Source organism: Ciona robusta, chromosome 1, assembly GCF_009617815.1.
Source record: "Ciona robusta chromosome 1, ASM961781v2".
Lineage (NCBI taxonomy): Eukaryota > Metazoa > Chordata > Ascidiacea > Phlebobranchia > Cionidae > Ciona > Ciona robusta.
In genome coordinates, this window is record NC_143235.1 from 14764681 (window position 1) to 14782195 (window position 17515).

At 36.5% G+C, this 17515-nt stretch overlaps 1 protein-coding gene across 1 annotated transcript in view; it reads right to left on the reverse strand.

The window, feature by feature from the left end:
* Positions 1-17515, reverse strand: part of LOC149743627 (uncharacterized) — a 33904-nt gene that overhangs the window by 4097 nt on the left and 12292 nt on the right. The window contains exons 19-45 of the mRNA XM_089890272.1: positions 17277-17417; positions 16639-16747; positions 15961-16142; positions 15343-15483; positions 14490-14653; positions 13885-14035; positions 13018-13163; positions 12424-12563; positions 11540-11631; positions 10864-11054; positions 10426-10545; positions 9931-10012; positions 9460-9574; positions 8788-8942; positions 7997-8131; positions 7041-7180; positions 6482-6603; positions 5763-5919; positions 5154-5333; positions 4792-4869; positions 4066-4174; positions 3362-3523; positions 2616-2798; positions 2183-2308; positions 1379-1569; positions 855-1043; positions 315-495 (exon numbers count right to left, since the gene is read on the reverse strand). Coding sequence (XP_089746398.1) covers positions 315-495; positions 855-1043; positions 1379-1569; positions 2183-2308; positions 2616-2798; positions 3362-3523; positions 4066-4174; positions 4792-4869; positions 5154-5333; positions 5763-5919; positions 6482-6603; positions 7041-7180; positions 7997-8131; positions 8788-8942; positions 9460-9574; positions 9931-10012; positions 10426-10545; positions 10864-11054; positions 11540-11631; positions 12424-12563; positions 13018-13163; positions 13885-14035; positions 14490-14653; positions 15343-15483; positions 15961-16142; positions 16639-16747; positions 17277-17417 — 3882 coding nt within the window. The remainder of the gene's footprint in view (positions 1-314; positions 496-854; positions 1044-1378; positions 1570-2182; positions 2309-2615; positions 2799-3361; positions 3524-4065; positions 4175-4791; positions 4870-5153; positions 5334-5762; positions 5920-6481; positions 6604-7040; positions 7181-7996; positions 8132-8787; positions 8943-9459; positions 9575-9930; positions 10013-10425; positions 10546-10863; positions 11055-11539; positions 11632-12423; positions 12564-13017; positions 13164-13884; positions 14036-14489; positions 14654-15342; positions 15484-15960; positions 16143-16638; positions 16748-17276; positions 17418-17515) is intronic.

Consider the following 17515-nt stretch of genomic DNA (forward strand, 5'->3'; position numbering starts at 1 on the left):
TCCTTTTTTTTAATTAAAGAATACTGAATAAACTGAAGTACCTATAGTGAAAAAAAATCAATAAAATGATTACCCGCAAAGTTACATACATCTACATAATATGCGTGGTGGTTACCATGTGAATGAAGAGATACAGACATAGATTATTTGTTTTAAATTGACACAAGGACAAGTTTTACTTAACTTTTTTTATCATAAAAATCTGGCAGATTATAAAAACAGATGCGTAAATGTTGAAAAAGGGATCTCTTTAGCTGTTTTCAGGGAAAAAAAGTTGCGAATTTAAAAAAATGTATAACAAGTTGTAATTTTACCGTTTGTTGTTTTACACACACTATAGTGTTGCTCGGCACAGCTTACAGTCGTCCATTCCGCACCAACAGTTGTATCTCTATGCAACACACAACCCTTAGTGGGGTCAGAACCTGGCTGGTACTCCCCCCAATATGTTACCCATACCGGCCAACCATCTAACCAATACCAATCGGCCGTGTCCTGCAAAAAAAGAAGTTTTAAAAAAAAATGAAAAAGGGTAAAAAAAATTGGTAATTTTTTTATAGACTTATATTATTTTCTTTTAGACAGAGGTTACATAATGCAAACTTTATTTATCTTCGAATACAGCAACAAAGATCGAAATAATTCAAACAACAAAGAGAATTAGCAGCAAAACAACAGTCGTTAAAACTATAGTATAAAAACACATACCTATAGTAAATACAAGTTTAAAACAAATGTTGTCAAAAATATTTCCAAGTATACTTTTCTTCTATGTTGGTGAGGTTCGCAACATGGCAGCCCATGGGTCCTAGGGTTTAGGGCAGGATTGGATCATTACTCCAAGCTATACTTACACTGTTAAGTCTCATTCCCAACCAAACAACTTGTTGTTGAACATAACTGATGATAAACGCTTCATCATATGCAGTTTGTATACTTGCTAGTTCGCTATTCATGCTCTTGCAGTTTGTTGAGGCATCTTCGAAAGATCTCATTGTTTTGTCGAGGTAATAACAAACGTATGTGCCCCCAAGTTTGTCAAACTATAAAGGGAAATCAGGTTAATTTTTTTAAATTCGTGCAAATAACGTAATTTAAACAAAAAAGGGAATGTTTTAACTAACTTATGTAAATAACAACTTCACACAGAAATATAATATTTATTAAGAACATTTTATGTTTTTAAAATAGAATAATTTTTGTAAACAAGCTAAATTTTGCAATTCAAAAAACCTGGTGCCCATGTTATTACACTGAACAACATAAAATGTTCACTGTTTACTAACAAATCGGTTGAGTAAATAGAATGAAAAGGTGTCCAACTTTCCCCCACCCTACTATATTATAAAAACAGCAATCTTTTTTCTGTTTATCATACCTGCATCCATCCGGACGGGCATTTTTTATTATTGTTGATTTGCTGGCCAGGTGTGGTGTCCGGGTCTTTTCCTTTGGAACAAATGTACGGCAACTTATTCTCGCATCGATTGTCGTTCCACAACCCGGCCAACTCTTCACCATGATACATTTCAACGCAATTCTCTTCATTGTTGCTATGGTTGGGTTCACCTGGAACATAACATAATTTGTTTAGAAAACAAACTTTAACAAAAAACCATGTGTAAAAACCGGGTTAAAAAAAAACAAAAAAACCATGAGTAAAAATCATGTTTAAAAAATCAGGGCAACAGCAGTTGTTACACACCTTGTACCTGCTTACGTGTTACTAAAAATGCAACTTTGTTTGGGTTTTTTTATCATCTATTTTATATTTATTTTTTATTTATGGCTGTCAGTTCATACAAGCCATGAGGGACTAGTATATGCTGTAATGTAACTTACTTTATCCTCGCATGGCCGGAAATCGACAGTCGTTATAACACGGGTGTTCACTGTTCATACACCTCGTGCCAGCTTACAAGTTACCAAGTATGTTACTTTGTAAGTGAAATTTTTTTGTGGATTTTTTAATTTTTTTTTTATATATGGCTGATAATTTGGACAACCAGCAATTTCCGTTGGAGCAATTTTCGTTAGGTGTCTTGCCCAAGGACACATACGCCCACAATGGTGGCAACGACAAGCCTTGAACCCATTCTGTCTGGGCTCGAGGCAGGCCCGCTAACCAACTGTGCTTTGGCGCCGAACCTATGCTATACAACTTATACAGTTAATTATTTACCAGACTTCCAGTTAGTGTAAGTGACCTCATCCCCACTTGACCATGTGTATTTGTAATACCAGTGTGCGTCACTGAAGCCAATCCATAAGTTGTTGTAAGCGTTAATACTGTGTGCTGTTATAAAGGCTGAAAAAAAAACTCATTTAAGAAGGAGATTAAAAACTTACAAATGTTGGGTTAAATTAACAAAAATTCATCATGAATAAGAGGGTTTAGTAAAATAGGGTTGGAAACGAAATGAATTAAACTCGTTTAGTGTCTTGGCGGGCAACGACAGTCGGTATTACACAGGTGATCTGTTTCATACACCACGTGTCAACTTTCAAGGTACTACGTATGTAACTTTGTTGGTGATTGAATTTTGTATGGTTGACAATTTAGACAACTCATTAGTGACCACTTGGTTGAAGCAATATGACGTACCAAAACTTACAGTTTTCATATTTATTATGGATTGTGACCAAGTTTCCACCAACCGAAATGCAGTTTTGGTTTGCGTTTACAAAAGTATCAGCACAATCAGGATTGTCAGTGGTAGTCGGGTCACAAACTCCATTTTGTCCATGTATTTGGAAACAATAATTGCCGTATTCTAACCAGTTGGCAGGGCAGCCACCTAGAGAAAATAATAAATAGAACGTTTGGCACCAGTGAATATTCTTTTGGAACAGATTAGGCTGGTGGTAAGTGTTAGAGGTTGGCAGTTAGAAGATACGGTTTGGTGGTCAACAGATAATGTAGGAAACGGTTACTTTCCTTGCAACAGAACATATATTAGCGTAAAATAGATTAAGTTTAACTTAAATGGCAATAGTGAAGAATCCTTTAGTACTTACATATTATGGGTGGTCGAAAGTGTTAGAAGTTGGTAGTTAGGGGTTTGGTTACAGTTCAGAGGTTAGCAGATACCAATGAATTTTAAACTTTTTATAAGAACAACACTTACCCCTAAATGGTATAGTACCGTGGGGTAAAATGGGACACCTTTAGCACATAATATTCAAATATCCTGATTGTGTTTTAAACAATGAACCACAGTCCATTGGAGTCGTGAAAATACAGGTTTATAATTCTTTAAATGTTCTTAGTTTACTATCCAAATGGGACGATAAAATATAATGAAAAGTGTCTCATCTTCCCCCACTACCATATTAACAATATATATCTTATATTCCTGACCTGGCCATGGTTGTGTGGGCTGTGGTGGATTGGGTGGAGAACCAAGGTAAGCTTTACATATGTAACCTCCTATATCTAACCCACAGTTTGCATCATTCCATTTACCATTCACTTTCAACATAGTAATGCATTGTTCCATGCCAAGAGAGTCATTCGGTTCGCCTGTATTGAATATTTGGTGAATTTCTTTGCTATATACGTCTATGAATGATTACACAATTACTATAATGTAAAGTGTGTATACAAATACTATATGTACCACTAGGCACTACACTGCTGGTGACGTCATCATAGAGATATTGCTAAGAAACCAATCAACAATTTATACGTATGAAGTGTGTATAGAAATAACATATGTACTAATATAGGCACGAGAGTGTATGCAAGTAAGATTATTAGATCAAGATTGCAACATTTTTTAAGGTTGCCATTTTTACGATCGTTGAGCATTTTTTGTTGTTATGCATTTTTGTGATGTAACTTATTTATCCTCGCATGGCGGGGTAACAACAGTCATTATAACCTGGGTGTTCTGGTTTATACACCTCATGCTAGCTTACAAGTTACCACGCATGTAACTTTGTGGGTGGTTGTTTTTATCTATGGCCGACAATTTATGCCCACGAAACACATGAAGCTGCAATAGTAGCAGCAAAAGGTTAAATTTTAGGATATTTTGTTTTTATTTTTTCTACTTTCCAAACCTGTGTTCCAGTTCACATAATCAACTGGTGTTCCATCCGACCATAAATATTCCCCGTTTGTTCCTCCGTGTTCACCTAGTCCTGTCCAGTATCTATCAAGCTGCATTTTCTGTGATAACATAATGTTTATTTATCTCTTCGAAAACGATAGCGAAGATCATGTTATTTAAAAAACGAAGAGAAGGGAATCAACAGAAAAACAACTGTTGTTAAAACACGCTATGTTTAAAAAGGGTGAGAAAGAATGTCAGTTAAAAACTGGGGCTGTTTCACCCAGATAAAAACTCATGTCAGCCAAAAATGTTTCTATGTTAACATAAAGTTTCACACTTATGGGTTTAACTGATAGCCCACAGAGATAAGCACATAATGGCATCTATTTGGTCCATTTTCTGTATAAGTAAAACTCATGTAAGCACAAAATGTTTTTGATGTTTTCTATTCTATGTAAGTGAGGTCCTGCAGTGCGATTGGCATGGGGCCTAAGACTAAGGCCAAAAAGTTAGCTGTTAGCTCTTTTTCCTATAATTTATTTATCTTTCTTTGATTACGGTTGCGAAGATTAGCGCCAAAACAATGGTTGTTAAAACAAAGTTACAGTTAAAAACATATTTACATTTATTTGGAAGAAAATAAGCGTGGTCGCTACACCTCTTGTTTGTGGTACGTTTTGAGTCAAAAAACATATTTATATTTAATTAAAAATAAAAAGGGTGGTCGCTTTACCTGTATTTGACCTGTAAGGAAAGATTGTTCTTCGTGAGAATGAACGGAAATAAGGTTTCCACCAACTGCTTGGCATGCCTGTGAGGTTAATTGTATGTTTTTTATTTTATTGCCCTTACACACAATAAAGGAATGTAACTTATTTTTGCTTGCCAATAACAGCCTTAGAACACGAGTTTTCTCTTTCATACACCTCGCGCTAGCTGAAAAGTTACTAGGTATGTTACTTGTAAATGGTAATTTTTTATATTTTTTTAGTATACGGATAACAATTTAGAAACTCATTAGGGACCAAAACAGTTTATCATAAAAATTGCTAAAACATGTTATTAGGGTTTAACAAATATTTCAGTTTAACTCACACGATCTGCCGTATATTTCGTCACTTCTAAGCCATCATTGAAAAGATAACACATTCCTTTAAAATCAAGCCACGTTCCATCATCCTCACTCCCACATTGTGAGTTAGGCGTTCCTGTTGGGATGTCCGTTGGTTCTGGTGGCTTGATGCCTTTCTGGAGCTTACAGACCCAATTCAGAGGCTGAAGAGTATTTTTTCATTTGAATTTTGTTATTGAAAAAATTATTTTAGATGGTACAGATCCAGTTCATAGGGTAAAGTTGAGTAAAAATTTGTAAAATAAATTTTGAGTTTATAGGGTATACCCATGATCAAAATAAATGAATAAATGTTTCCTATTTATCTTCACATGGCAGTGCAAAGACAACTGTTATAACATGGGTGTTCTGTTTTATACAGCCCGTGCTAGTATACAAATTACTATGTATGTAAATTGTTTGTTGGCAGGGCGGGGTAGTCGTTATATTACGGGTGTTCTGTTTTATACACCTCGCGCCTGAGTTATCACGTATGCCGAGGGACCACAGGGTTGGAGCAATTACCGCATGCATCTTGCCTAAGGACACAAACCAGCCCCATGATATGTCCTAATAACAGAATAAAACATTACCTCTAGACAGTTTAAGTTGTTCCAGAACCCCGTGTTGACGAATGGTTCGTATTTCATCACCACACATCCACTGTCGAGCACGCCACTTGGGGCGCCAAGGCTCCAGTCCGTATATTCAACAGGTGTTCCATCAGACCACGACCAACCTTCTCCTTCCCTGTGTATTTGGTGGGTTAACGTTTTCTATTTTATGTGGGTCGTTATGTGAGGCATTTTATTTATCCTCGTGTGAAAGAAAGCAACAGTCGTTATAACACGGGTGTTCTGTTTCATACACCTCTTGCCTGCTTACGGGTTACCTTGTATATAAGTGTCATGCCCAGTGACATATACAGGACTCCTTGTCGAGGACCTGGGATTTAGTCGCTGCTATCATTGTGGGTGTATAAGTTGGGCATGACACTTACATACAGTAACTTGTAAGCAGGTACGAGGTGTATGAAACAGAACACTTGTGTTTGACCGACTGCCATTGCCCTACCATGCGAGGATAAACAAGTAACATACATGGTAACTCGCAAGCAGGTTCAAGGTGTATGAGACAGAACACTTGTGTTATAACGAATGTCGTTGCCCCGTCATGCGAGGATAAACAAGTTACCTAAATAGTAACTTTTAAGCTGACATGCACACGTAACAGAACACCCTTATATAAAGATTGTCATTGCACCGCCACTCAAGGATAAATAAGTTACGGTCAATCCTCCATTCAAACTTACTTGCTACTAAGTCCAACCCACACTGATGAGCTTGACAAACCTAACCTACTAAGCTCATTTATTAAAAACGATTCCTCGGTTTTGCTGTGGATTGAAACCAAGTCCCCTCCAGCAGAAAGACACTGAAAAAAAGTTAAAAAAGAGTAGGTAAGTTTTAATGTTAACTGGTGGTTTAGGAATGCTTGCAACAGTCACTTAAACTGGTAATATTCTGTTACTTCTGCTACCAGGCATAATAGCAAAGGGAAAATCTTATAGACCCCTTAGTTAAAAAAGAAGTAGAAAACGTGTCAATTAAACAAAAAACATTTTTAGCAGAAACCCATGGGGGTAATGGGGCAACTCTGTCTGAAATCCCCAAGTCCCATGGTGTGTCTCACTGTAGAACCTCATCCATATAGAATAGAATGTGCATATACGATGTTGGGGTATTGAGCCAACTCTGGCCTAAATCTTGGGTTCCATGGCAAGCCTCACTATAGGACCTGTGGCCTAAATCCCAGGTCCCCGTCAAGGACCTCGCCCAAATAGGATAGAATTTGCAATAGAAATCAGAAACCTGATGTCTTGCGTTTCCCCATGATTGCTTCTGATCATATTCGTCTGTTTCTGCAGCAATTACAACTTTGTAGCAATATGAACTGTCGGGACTTGGTGTGGAATAACCATAAGGACATCCACCCACAGGGGAGGGAGTGGCTGGAATGTAATGATGGAAAATATAAGTCTGGTGCCAGCATATTGGTTAGCGTGTCTTTAATACATAGGTTTGGGATTCCGATCAACGCTTACTACAAGTGTTGGAGTGAGTGTACTTACAATTGCTTCAACGCAGTGCTTAGCTATAGGTTTTCCAAAAATATCCATAAAGTTGATATAAATAATATAAAATACGAGTCTGGTAGAGGTGGTTAGCAATTCTGCCTTTAGTTCAGAGGATATGAGCTTAAGGCCCAGCGCTGCTATGTTTTTGGGTGTGTGTCTTTGGGCAATACACAATGAAAATTGCTTCAACGCAGTGACACGAGGTGTATGAAACAGAACACTAGTGTTATAACGACTGTCATGGCCCTGTCACTTAAGGATAAATAAGTTACATACGTGTTATTGGGGTAATGGGCCAATTGTGGCCTAAATCCTAGGGCCCATGGCGTGCTACGCTGCGGGACCTTACCCATATAGAATAGAATGCATATGTGGTAACTCGTAAGCTGGCACAAGATGCATGAAACAGAACAACCGTGTTATAACGACTGTCGTTTCCCCGCCATGTGTGGATAAATAAGTTACTTACGTGGTAACTTGTAAGCGAGCATGAGGTGTATGAAACAGAACACCAGTGTTATAACGATTGTCGTTGCCCGTCACTTTAGAATAAATAAGTTACACACGTGGTTACTTGTAAATGGGCATGGTGTATGAAACAGAACACCCGCGTTATAACGACAGACGAACCCCTGCAGCCGCACGAGGATATATCAAGTAAAATTCATTTATTACAATTCATTCACTCACTTATAGGTGGTTGTGTCCATCCATCTCTTTGCATCTCACAAATACTGTAAGCCTCCTTCTCACACCTGGTGCTGTACCACATCCCATGTCCTATCTGCCCTCCATAAAACACAGTGCATTCTCCACCGTCAATAGCTGGGGGAATAATCATTAAAATGCTAGCAGATGTGAAATAATACAGAGTGCTCGGAAAGTCACTGCGTACTGACTAATATTTTTTTATTTAGTCTATTGTAAGAAAGAAGCTGATTTAGGTGTTTAGAAACAAAATGAGAAGGTCCAAGCCTATATTGATGCTAATGGGGGTCACTTTCAACACAATTTATAATTGTCATTCATATTTACCTCCTGGATTCTACACTGAAACATGTTTGTTAATAAATATGTAAGTGCACAGTGACTTTCACAACACCTGGCACTTACCGAATACCACTTCAAAGTCACTGTGTACTTGCATATTTATTCCCAAACATTTCCTGCAGCATAGTTAATAAAGTCATTTTGATTAACTGCATACATATTGGTCAGCTTGCATGCTAAAATGGGTGCATTTCGGGTGTTTGGAAAGTAACTTTGCACTGTTCTAATAATTTTCAAGAGTTTATGGTGATTTTAATTGAGGTGTTTGGAAACAAGTAGCAATACTTTAATCTTCAGACTACAAAAGTCTTTAAAAATTACTGCTATTAAAATAGAAATAACGAAGCATTAAAAATATAAAATTTTTTTTTACTTTTTAGAAACAGTACTTTTTTATAAAAATAATTTTAAATTGTTTATATATTTTTTACTTGGGTTCCCATATCCCCAGTTATCATAAGTGATTGGCTCTCCACTTTCCCACACCCATGATACACCAGTGTCCTCTGATACAACAGCATGTAATCCAATCCACCATCGTAAATCCTCGTTTCCAATAATTGTGTGGATGAAACTTTGAACGTATCTGCATATGAATAAAAAATTGGAGATTTAGAAAACGAAAAAAATAATGTAATTTAAAGTATATTTCACATTTTGTCCGGCGCTGTGGTATAGTGGTTAACGCGCCTGCCTGTAACCCAGAGGTAATGGGTTCATGGCTCGATGCTGCAACCATTGTGGGCATATGTGTCCTTGAGCAAGACACTTAACGGCAATTGCTCCAACCCAGTGGTCACTAATGGGTTGTCCAAATTATCAGCCATACATAAAAAAAATGAAAAAAATCCCACAAAGTAACATACATGGTAACTCGTAAGCTAGCACGAGGTGTTAAACCCGTGTGATAACGACTGTCGTTTTCCGGCCACGCGAGGATAAAGTAAGTTACATTCATTCATTTTGTGTATGCATCTATAGTTGTCATAAAAAACTTTAAGATAATATTTTATTACTTGCTATCAAATTACCAAATATGGGTAAAAGATGTTTGTATTACAAATTACCACAGAATCTATGTTTTATGCATTTAAACTGCCTACTTATTTTGTATATGAACATTCTGTCCCCCCAAACCAGCACAAAAAGCTTCGGTGTCTTCCTCCTTGACCAAGTTACGTTCGAACCAGTAACAGTTTGATTCGTATGGTTCCCAGCCTTTAGTGACAAGTTTAATGTATATGTTTCTGCTGTTATTGTTACAAAGGTAATATCTTTTGGCTAAACAGTTTTAATGGTGTATGAAACAAAACACCCGTATTAAAACGACTGTCGTTGCCCGCCATGCGAGGATAAATAAGTAACATACATGGTAACTCATAAGCAGGCACGAGGTGTATGAAACAAAACACCGTGTTAAAACGACTGTCGTTGCCGGCCATGCGAGGATAAATAAGTTACATACATGGTAACTCGTAAACGTACACAATGTGTATGAAACAGAACATCCCTGTTATAACTTGCCATATGCGGATAAGTTACATTTATACATTTATTAACCAGTAGTCAGTTACCTTCAAGACAGCCAGGTGCAGGGGTCGGATCCGCTGCTTGATCTGGTGTGTAATGGCCTTTCATTGCTTTGCAAACATATTTCTGTACAAAATAATGGAGTTACTTACTTCTTACACAACATATGCTGATTTAGTGTAATTCCAAAAGTATAAATGCTAAAAAATGGTTAGAAATAACTTTTTATGATAAGAAAGGCTTAAAAGTAATGGCCTGCCAAGCTGCGGTACCTCATGTTAGTGGCCTTGGATTAAGGCCAGAGTTGGCCAATTACTCCAACATTGTATATGCACATTCTATATGGGTGGGTTCCTACAGTGAGACACACCATGGGACCTGGGATTTAGACCAGAGTTGGCCCATTACCCCAACATTGTATATGCACATTCTATTCTATATGGATAAGGTCCTACAGTGAGGCACGCCATGGGACCTGGGATTCAGACTAGATCTGCCCCATTACCCCAACACCCATTGATGTACTTCACCAAACTAACCTGCACATCATCACAATCCGCATCGTTCCATTCACCAGACTCCTTGTACATTTCAACACAGTTTTCCGACTTCCCTTCCCAGTTGTTTGGTTCTTGACCAAACCAGTTTGTGTATGTTACCTGTTACGCAGATGTATTATAGAATGGTATAAAGCTGGCACGAGGTGTATGAAACAGAACACCCGTGTTATAACGACTGTCTTTACTCGCAATGCAAAGATAAAAAAATTTAAGCGTGTTTTTTTACATTTACTTAAATATTTCGACATTAATGCACCTAAAGCTTCTTAAATTCTAAGCTGAAGTAAATTTCTTGTTTAAATGATATCAGTTAAAATTATCTAATTAAATTCTTTACAACTTCCCAACTTTTATTAGGTAAATGAGCAAATAAATTGTATTTATTTAAGATGTTTGTTTAAACCACAATTCACTCACAAGACTCCCATCTATCCACTCGTATTCATTGACAGATCGCAAATCATTCAACCCAATCCACATCGATTCTGCTTCGTAACGAACGAGGAGTTGGTTCACGAAATCGTTGTCCACTGAGTCAAATATGGAAGCTAAATGTCCCCCATTCTCTACGCAAGCAGCTTCACTTTCCGCCCAAGTTAGTTCATTGTCTGGAAGTAAAATAAAAAGTGTTTTTAAGAAAATGGGTGCTAGGTATTAGGTTTGGAAAAAATGCCCACATATTTTTCAAAATATCAGATAAAACTGAATTTTTAAAAATTGTAAGGATATTTCCAGAAGAAAAAAGAAAGATTTGCTTCTTTTTATAAATTGGGTTTTAAAATAAATTGGCAAGTTTAAAAAAAGAGAAAAAGTCGTATTCTTTACAAATGTAAAAAAAAACGGATCAGAAAAAAATGATTTAAATTTTATTAGTAATGTTTTTTTGCAGCTTCTGTGATTATGTTTTTAGTTCTTCATGGCTTGTTATAGGTTTATTAAAAAAACATGAACAAAAATAACTAGACAGAAGCTTTTTGGATCAAAGATTCAGAATTCATATTAGTTTAAAAGCAAATTAAAAGTAATAATAACAGACACACGTAAAAAAAAATCTTTGTGTAAATCATCAAAATTAGCGTAACAACCATTGTACCTGATACTAAGTAGCAGAATGATTCAAACGGATCCCAACCCGCCAAGCAATTCTTCTCGTTATCAGCGAACGCAAACGCAACTGGGTAATAACTGAAAAAAAATGCACCGATTGAAGTAACTTGAATGAATGTAACTTATTTATCCTTGCGTGGCCGGAAAATGACGGTCGTTATAACACAGGTGCTCTGTTCTACGCCTTGTGCCAGCTTACAAGTCACCATTTTTTTATATTGAGGGTGAACTCGGTATATTCTATTGTAAATGGGCAGCTTGCCATAACTCCTACAGCATGGCTTGCCATAAGACCTAAGATTAATGGCAGAGTTGGCCAATTATCACAACACCCAGAGTCATGCCCAAGAACACACATAGGTGTTTATGTCCTTATAAGCAGGACAACTACAGACATTTTGTCAACTGCTCATACCCAAACGATATTAGCACCCTGAATTATAGGGTAATGGGCCAACTCTGGTTTAAATCTCAGGTCCCATGGCATGCTTCACTGTAGGACCTCACCCATATAGAATAGAATGTGCATATACAATGTTGGGGTAATGGGCCAACTCTGGCCTAAATCTCAGGTTCCATAGCATGCCTCACTGTAGGACCTCACCCATATAGAATAGAATATGCATATACAATATTGGGGTAATGGGCCAACTCTGGTCTAAATTCCAGGTCCCATGGCGTGCCTCACTGTAGGAATTCACCCATATAGAATAGAATATGCATATACAATGTTGGGGTAATGGGCCAACTCTGGTCTAAATCCCAGGTCCCATGACGTGCCTCACCATAAGACCTTACTCATATACTGTAGAACCAAACTTGTATAGAATAAAACTGAGTGTAGAAAATATATACAGCACACTGTCGTACTCATAATCCAATGATATGATATTGTGTCCGTCACTTCCTTTGTAAGTGCTTTGTGGTGGTTTCTTCACAATGGTAACTTGCCCACCAAGTTTATCAATGATAACGCCAGCATGAACAGCTGAACTGCAAACTTCCGATATCTAAAAGAAAATATAAAAACTTATTTTCTAAATACTTAAGTTGATAGGAATGCAGTTTATTATTTCTAAACTGAAGGTTTGGTTTTCCCCCAAAAAAAATTTTTAACTTTAACTTGTTTTCTAATTTTTTTGTTATATAGGAACTGCAGTTTAATTTTAGCTTTTCCTAAATTTTTTTAAATTGTTTTTAAACTGAAGGTTTGGTTTAAAAAAAAAAAGTTTGTAACATATGTTTTGTATGGGTGAGGTAAGATATAGTCCAGTATTTATCATAAGCCTATATCTATAATTGTAATCAGTATGAATAAATGAATTTAATTTATTTAACCTTGAGTGGCCGGAAATTGTCAGTCTTTATAACCTGTTCTGATTCATGCACCTCATGCCCGCTTACAAGTTACAACCGATATAACTTTTGTTAATAATTAAAACTCATCGATTAAATGCAACTTACACCAGCATATACCCCGGTACCATACACAGTAACAGTAGGAGTAAGCAGTGGACACATTCCGGGACACTCAGCTTGTACAACCGTACCTACAGGATCATCTTTATTACCAATAATAATATCACCTGTTTCCTCACACTTAAGTTCGCCTGAAAAATAAAACAACTTTACTTTTAGGGCAACGTATCTGAGTAAAATGATGTGTTTTAGGGCAAGGCAATATAATATAGAGTTTAGTAATCCAGTTTTATAGCTATACCTATGTATAAAGTACTGTGGAGTAAAATGTTCACAGATCCTCTATTTCCTTATCTTGTTTTTAACAATTAACAAAAATGTTTACAGTTGCGAGAATACGGTAATAATTCTGTAAATATTCTTTGTTTACTACCAAATGGGAACTTAAGAAAAGGAAATTAAAAAATAATGCTCTGCTAAAACATTTTTGCTTAATTAGGCTAAAACACATAAAATAACTAAAAACAAACAACTAAAAACAAAAAAAAAATTTTCAAAATTATAATTCTTATACATTATTATAGGAAGTAAAGATATATACAAAGTAAATTCTGGGTCCGAGAACTTTTAAATTTAAGGTCAAGGTGTCGCTTTGCAATATGGTCTCCCTTGACCTTAACTTTAAAAGTTCTTGGAGCCAGAATTTCTTCTATGAGAAAAGAAAGTTAGCGCACAAAAACAGATCTTAAAATGTCGGCTCAATGTCACAGTGTAATATGTAATCCGCTTAAAACAAAAACTCTAGTTGACATCATTCAGTAACGTAATATGTGACTAACCAAATACCGCACGATGGCGCTATAACAAATGAAGTAAATAATTGGGGAGCTAACAAAATATTATAACACATACGTAGGGGGTTGCACCCTGTGAGCTCAAATCTCATTCCAATCATATCTCCTTGCCATTCAAGCGGGTAGATTCGAATACCGGGTGAGAATACGTGTTCCGGCAACGCTACTCGCACTGGTGTGTTTGTATCTACGTTGCCAGTGAATTTAACCTGGAAAATATTGTTTTTATGTTTTGTTTTTTTAATAAAAGAAAATATTTTTTCCAATACTTCATAACGTAAAATATTGGAAAGTGTAACAAATTCTGTAAATCTGACCCTGATCTGGCGGATTTTTGGGTAAAGAAGTAAAGTATATGCGTGATCTGCCGTACAAGGAGACATCATAATGGTATGATGCAATAAATCAATCACATAAATTTAAATAAGTGAAAGGAAAAGAAAACCTGCACATATTCCTGTGGTCTTGTAGTGTCTCGCCACATGGCATTCGAAACAGTGGTATAATAATTTTATTTATATAAACTTTTTAAAGGGCTTTTTACTTATAAATTTTTAAATTTATGTTTTTACCAAAAAAACTTTTTACTTTTAAACCTAAAAATTTGCGCGTTTTTTACCAAAAGATCTTTTAATTATGAAAAATATTTCTGCCTCTCCCTACCACGTCACCATCTATGTTGGTGTAATCTGTCCATTCCTGGTAAGTGAGGTCATTGGCTATTCCAACTTTAAATGACGTGACGTATCTGTCTGCATCACCGGCACCTTGGATGAAGAGACCGCTTATTCGTATGTTTTGTGGGAAAGTCACTTGAACCCACGCACCTGGGAATAAACCAATAAAAACAATGAATTTTTTAACTTGCAAATTTATAAACGTAAATGGCTCGTTGTTTGCCTGCTAGGTGTAGCAACCACTATCTTTCTTTAAATTGAATGTAAATACTTTTTAAGTGTAAGCGTGGAGTACAGAGAATCAAATGAACCAAACAACCAATATATATATATTGTTCAAAAAGCAATTGTATAACAAATTCTTGTGAATGCGTCCTTGACCAAGTGAATTGATCCAGCCCAGTAGTTTCTTATGGGTTGTCTAAATCTGACATTAAACAAAATGAAAGAAACACTGAAAAAACAACCACAAATTTACATACAACTTGTAAGCTGTCATAAGGGGTATGAAACAGAACACCTGTGTTATAACAACTGTCCTTGCCTCGCCATGCGAGGATAAATAAGTTACATACATGGTAACTCGCTAGTGGGCATGAGGTGTATGAAACATAACACTCATGTTAGAACGACTGTTGTTTTTCGGCCAAGCAAGGATAAATAATTTATATACATACATTCATGAAAAAGAGATATCATGAATGAATGAATGTCAACTTATTTATCCTCGCTTGGCTGGAAAACAACATTCGTTAAACACGATTGTTCTGTTTTAAATTAATTTACGCAAGAATAAATAAGTTAGCTAGTTCCAAGAAAATCATAATTAAACTTCTCACCGACGCCCTCGTTAGTAGCCCAGCTCCCACCACCATTTAGCCTCCCATTCACCCCTTTATGTTTATTATCAATATAAGAAGACTGGGAGAATTGGGAATCTGCAACTGAACCATTTTCCACACCAAGCTTTTGGTAACAAGCTAAAAAAATAAAAGTCGATATCAGAAATTTTTTCAATTATTTACTGTAAAAAACTTAACACTGTTTTTTGGATATTATATGCAGCAACTTTTTTGGAAATTAAAAACAAACAAATTTTGGCAAACATGTTATATAATTTCACATTTAAATCTTAAACGTGGTGATTAGACAATTTCCTAAAGTAGTATTTATTTATAGCAGAATTTAACAACTGTTGTTTTGTTGGTAATTCCTTTCTCTTCGCTTGATTAATTTAATCTTTGCCGATGTGTTTAACAGAAAAAATAAAAAATGATAGTTTGTTATATGTGGACATAAACATAAATATACATATTGTTACAACAATTTCTTAGATTTTCTGCATCTTTGCTTGCCAATGATGTTTAAACATCTTTTATAATTTTGAAGTAAATGGGCCAACTAGAAACTTGCGTGTCACCAAATTATTATCAACTTTGTTTCCATACATTACTTACTTGCTTGCTCGCATGAGTAAATAACATTGAGATATTTGTAAGTATTCGGGCACGGGTCACCAAATATATCATTAGTTGCGCTAACAGTGCATGCCTGCTGGTAGTTACACAAGTCAGATACAATGTTTATGGAGTCTTCTGAATGGCAACCTCCGATTGGTACGCCTTGATCGCTGCTACATCTGTGGATGTATTGTCAGAGTATAAGCAACATGTAAAGTAAAAATGACAAAATAATCTAAAATATTCACCCACAAAGGTAGGTATAAGCATAACAAAAGAGTAAAAAAAATATTCACTCACAAAGTTACAAACATGGTAACTCGTAAGCGGGCACGAGGTGTATGAAGCAGAACACTTGTGTTATAACGACTGCCGTTGTTTCGCCATGCGAGGATAAATAAGTTACATACATGGTAACTCATAAGCGGGCATAAGGTGTATGAAACAGAACAGCCGTGTTATAACGACTGCCGCTGTTTCGACATGCCAGGATAAATAAGTTACATACGTGGTAACTCGTAAGCGGGCATAAGGTGTATGAAACAGAACACCCGTGTTCTAACGACTGTACAAATGAATAAGTTACAGGCGTGGTACTTCAGAAGCGAGCATGAGGTGTATGCAACAGAACACTTGTGTTCAAATCATGAACTTATGAAGTAACATGTCACTTACGTAGCAATATTAGACCTCCCATAAGAAGCATGGTGAATTACAATAACCAGCTCGCCAGGACAAACAAGGATGTCAGAATCCCCCTCGCATATATCTATTATATACTCTCCTGCAATTATAAGAAGGGTCACAAAAATTCAGTCACATTTAGTTGTCAAACATAGGAAACCTTGATTAATGTGGTGAATACACTAAGGCGCATGGAAGCAGTCTGGAAGTTAAGGTAATAGGCCAAATCAGACATAAATCCTAGTTTCTTAGAAAAGACCCCACCCGTATAGAATAGAATGTGCATAAACAATGTTGGGGTAATGGGCCAACTCTGGCCTAAATCCCAGGTCCATGGCATGCCTCACTGTAGAACCTCATCCATATAGAATAGAATGTGCATAAACAATGTTGGGGTAATGGGCCAACTCCGGCCTAAATCATAGGCCACATGGCATGCCTCACTGTAGGACCTCACCCATATAGAATAGAATGTGCATATACAATGTTTGGGTAATGGGCTAACTTTGGCTTAAATCTCAGGTCCTTAACAAGAACCTCACCCATATAGAATAGAACTATTAAGAAGGGTTTAACTTATAAATAAAGGAACTCTTGCTTTGCTTATATACACATGTTATGTCACCCACCATTAGCAATAGGAATAACAGGAGCGGTGTTAGCGAGTTTCTTGCAAGCGATTCCTCTCTCAGCTGAACAATCCAGGTCGTTCCATTTAGAATTGGATGAATACATTTCAACACATTTCTCATTCTCACCATTTGGTTCACCTGTAAAACAACAATGAATGAATGCGAATTACTTCACCCTCGCATGGCAGGGCAAGGATAGTCGTTATAACACGGGTGTTCTGTTTCATACACCTCGT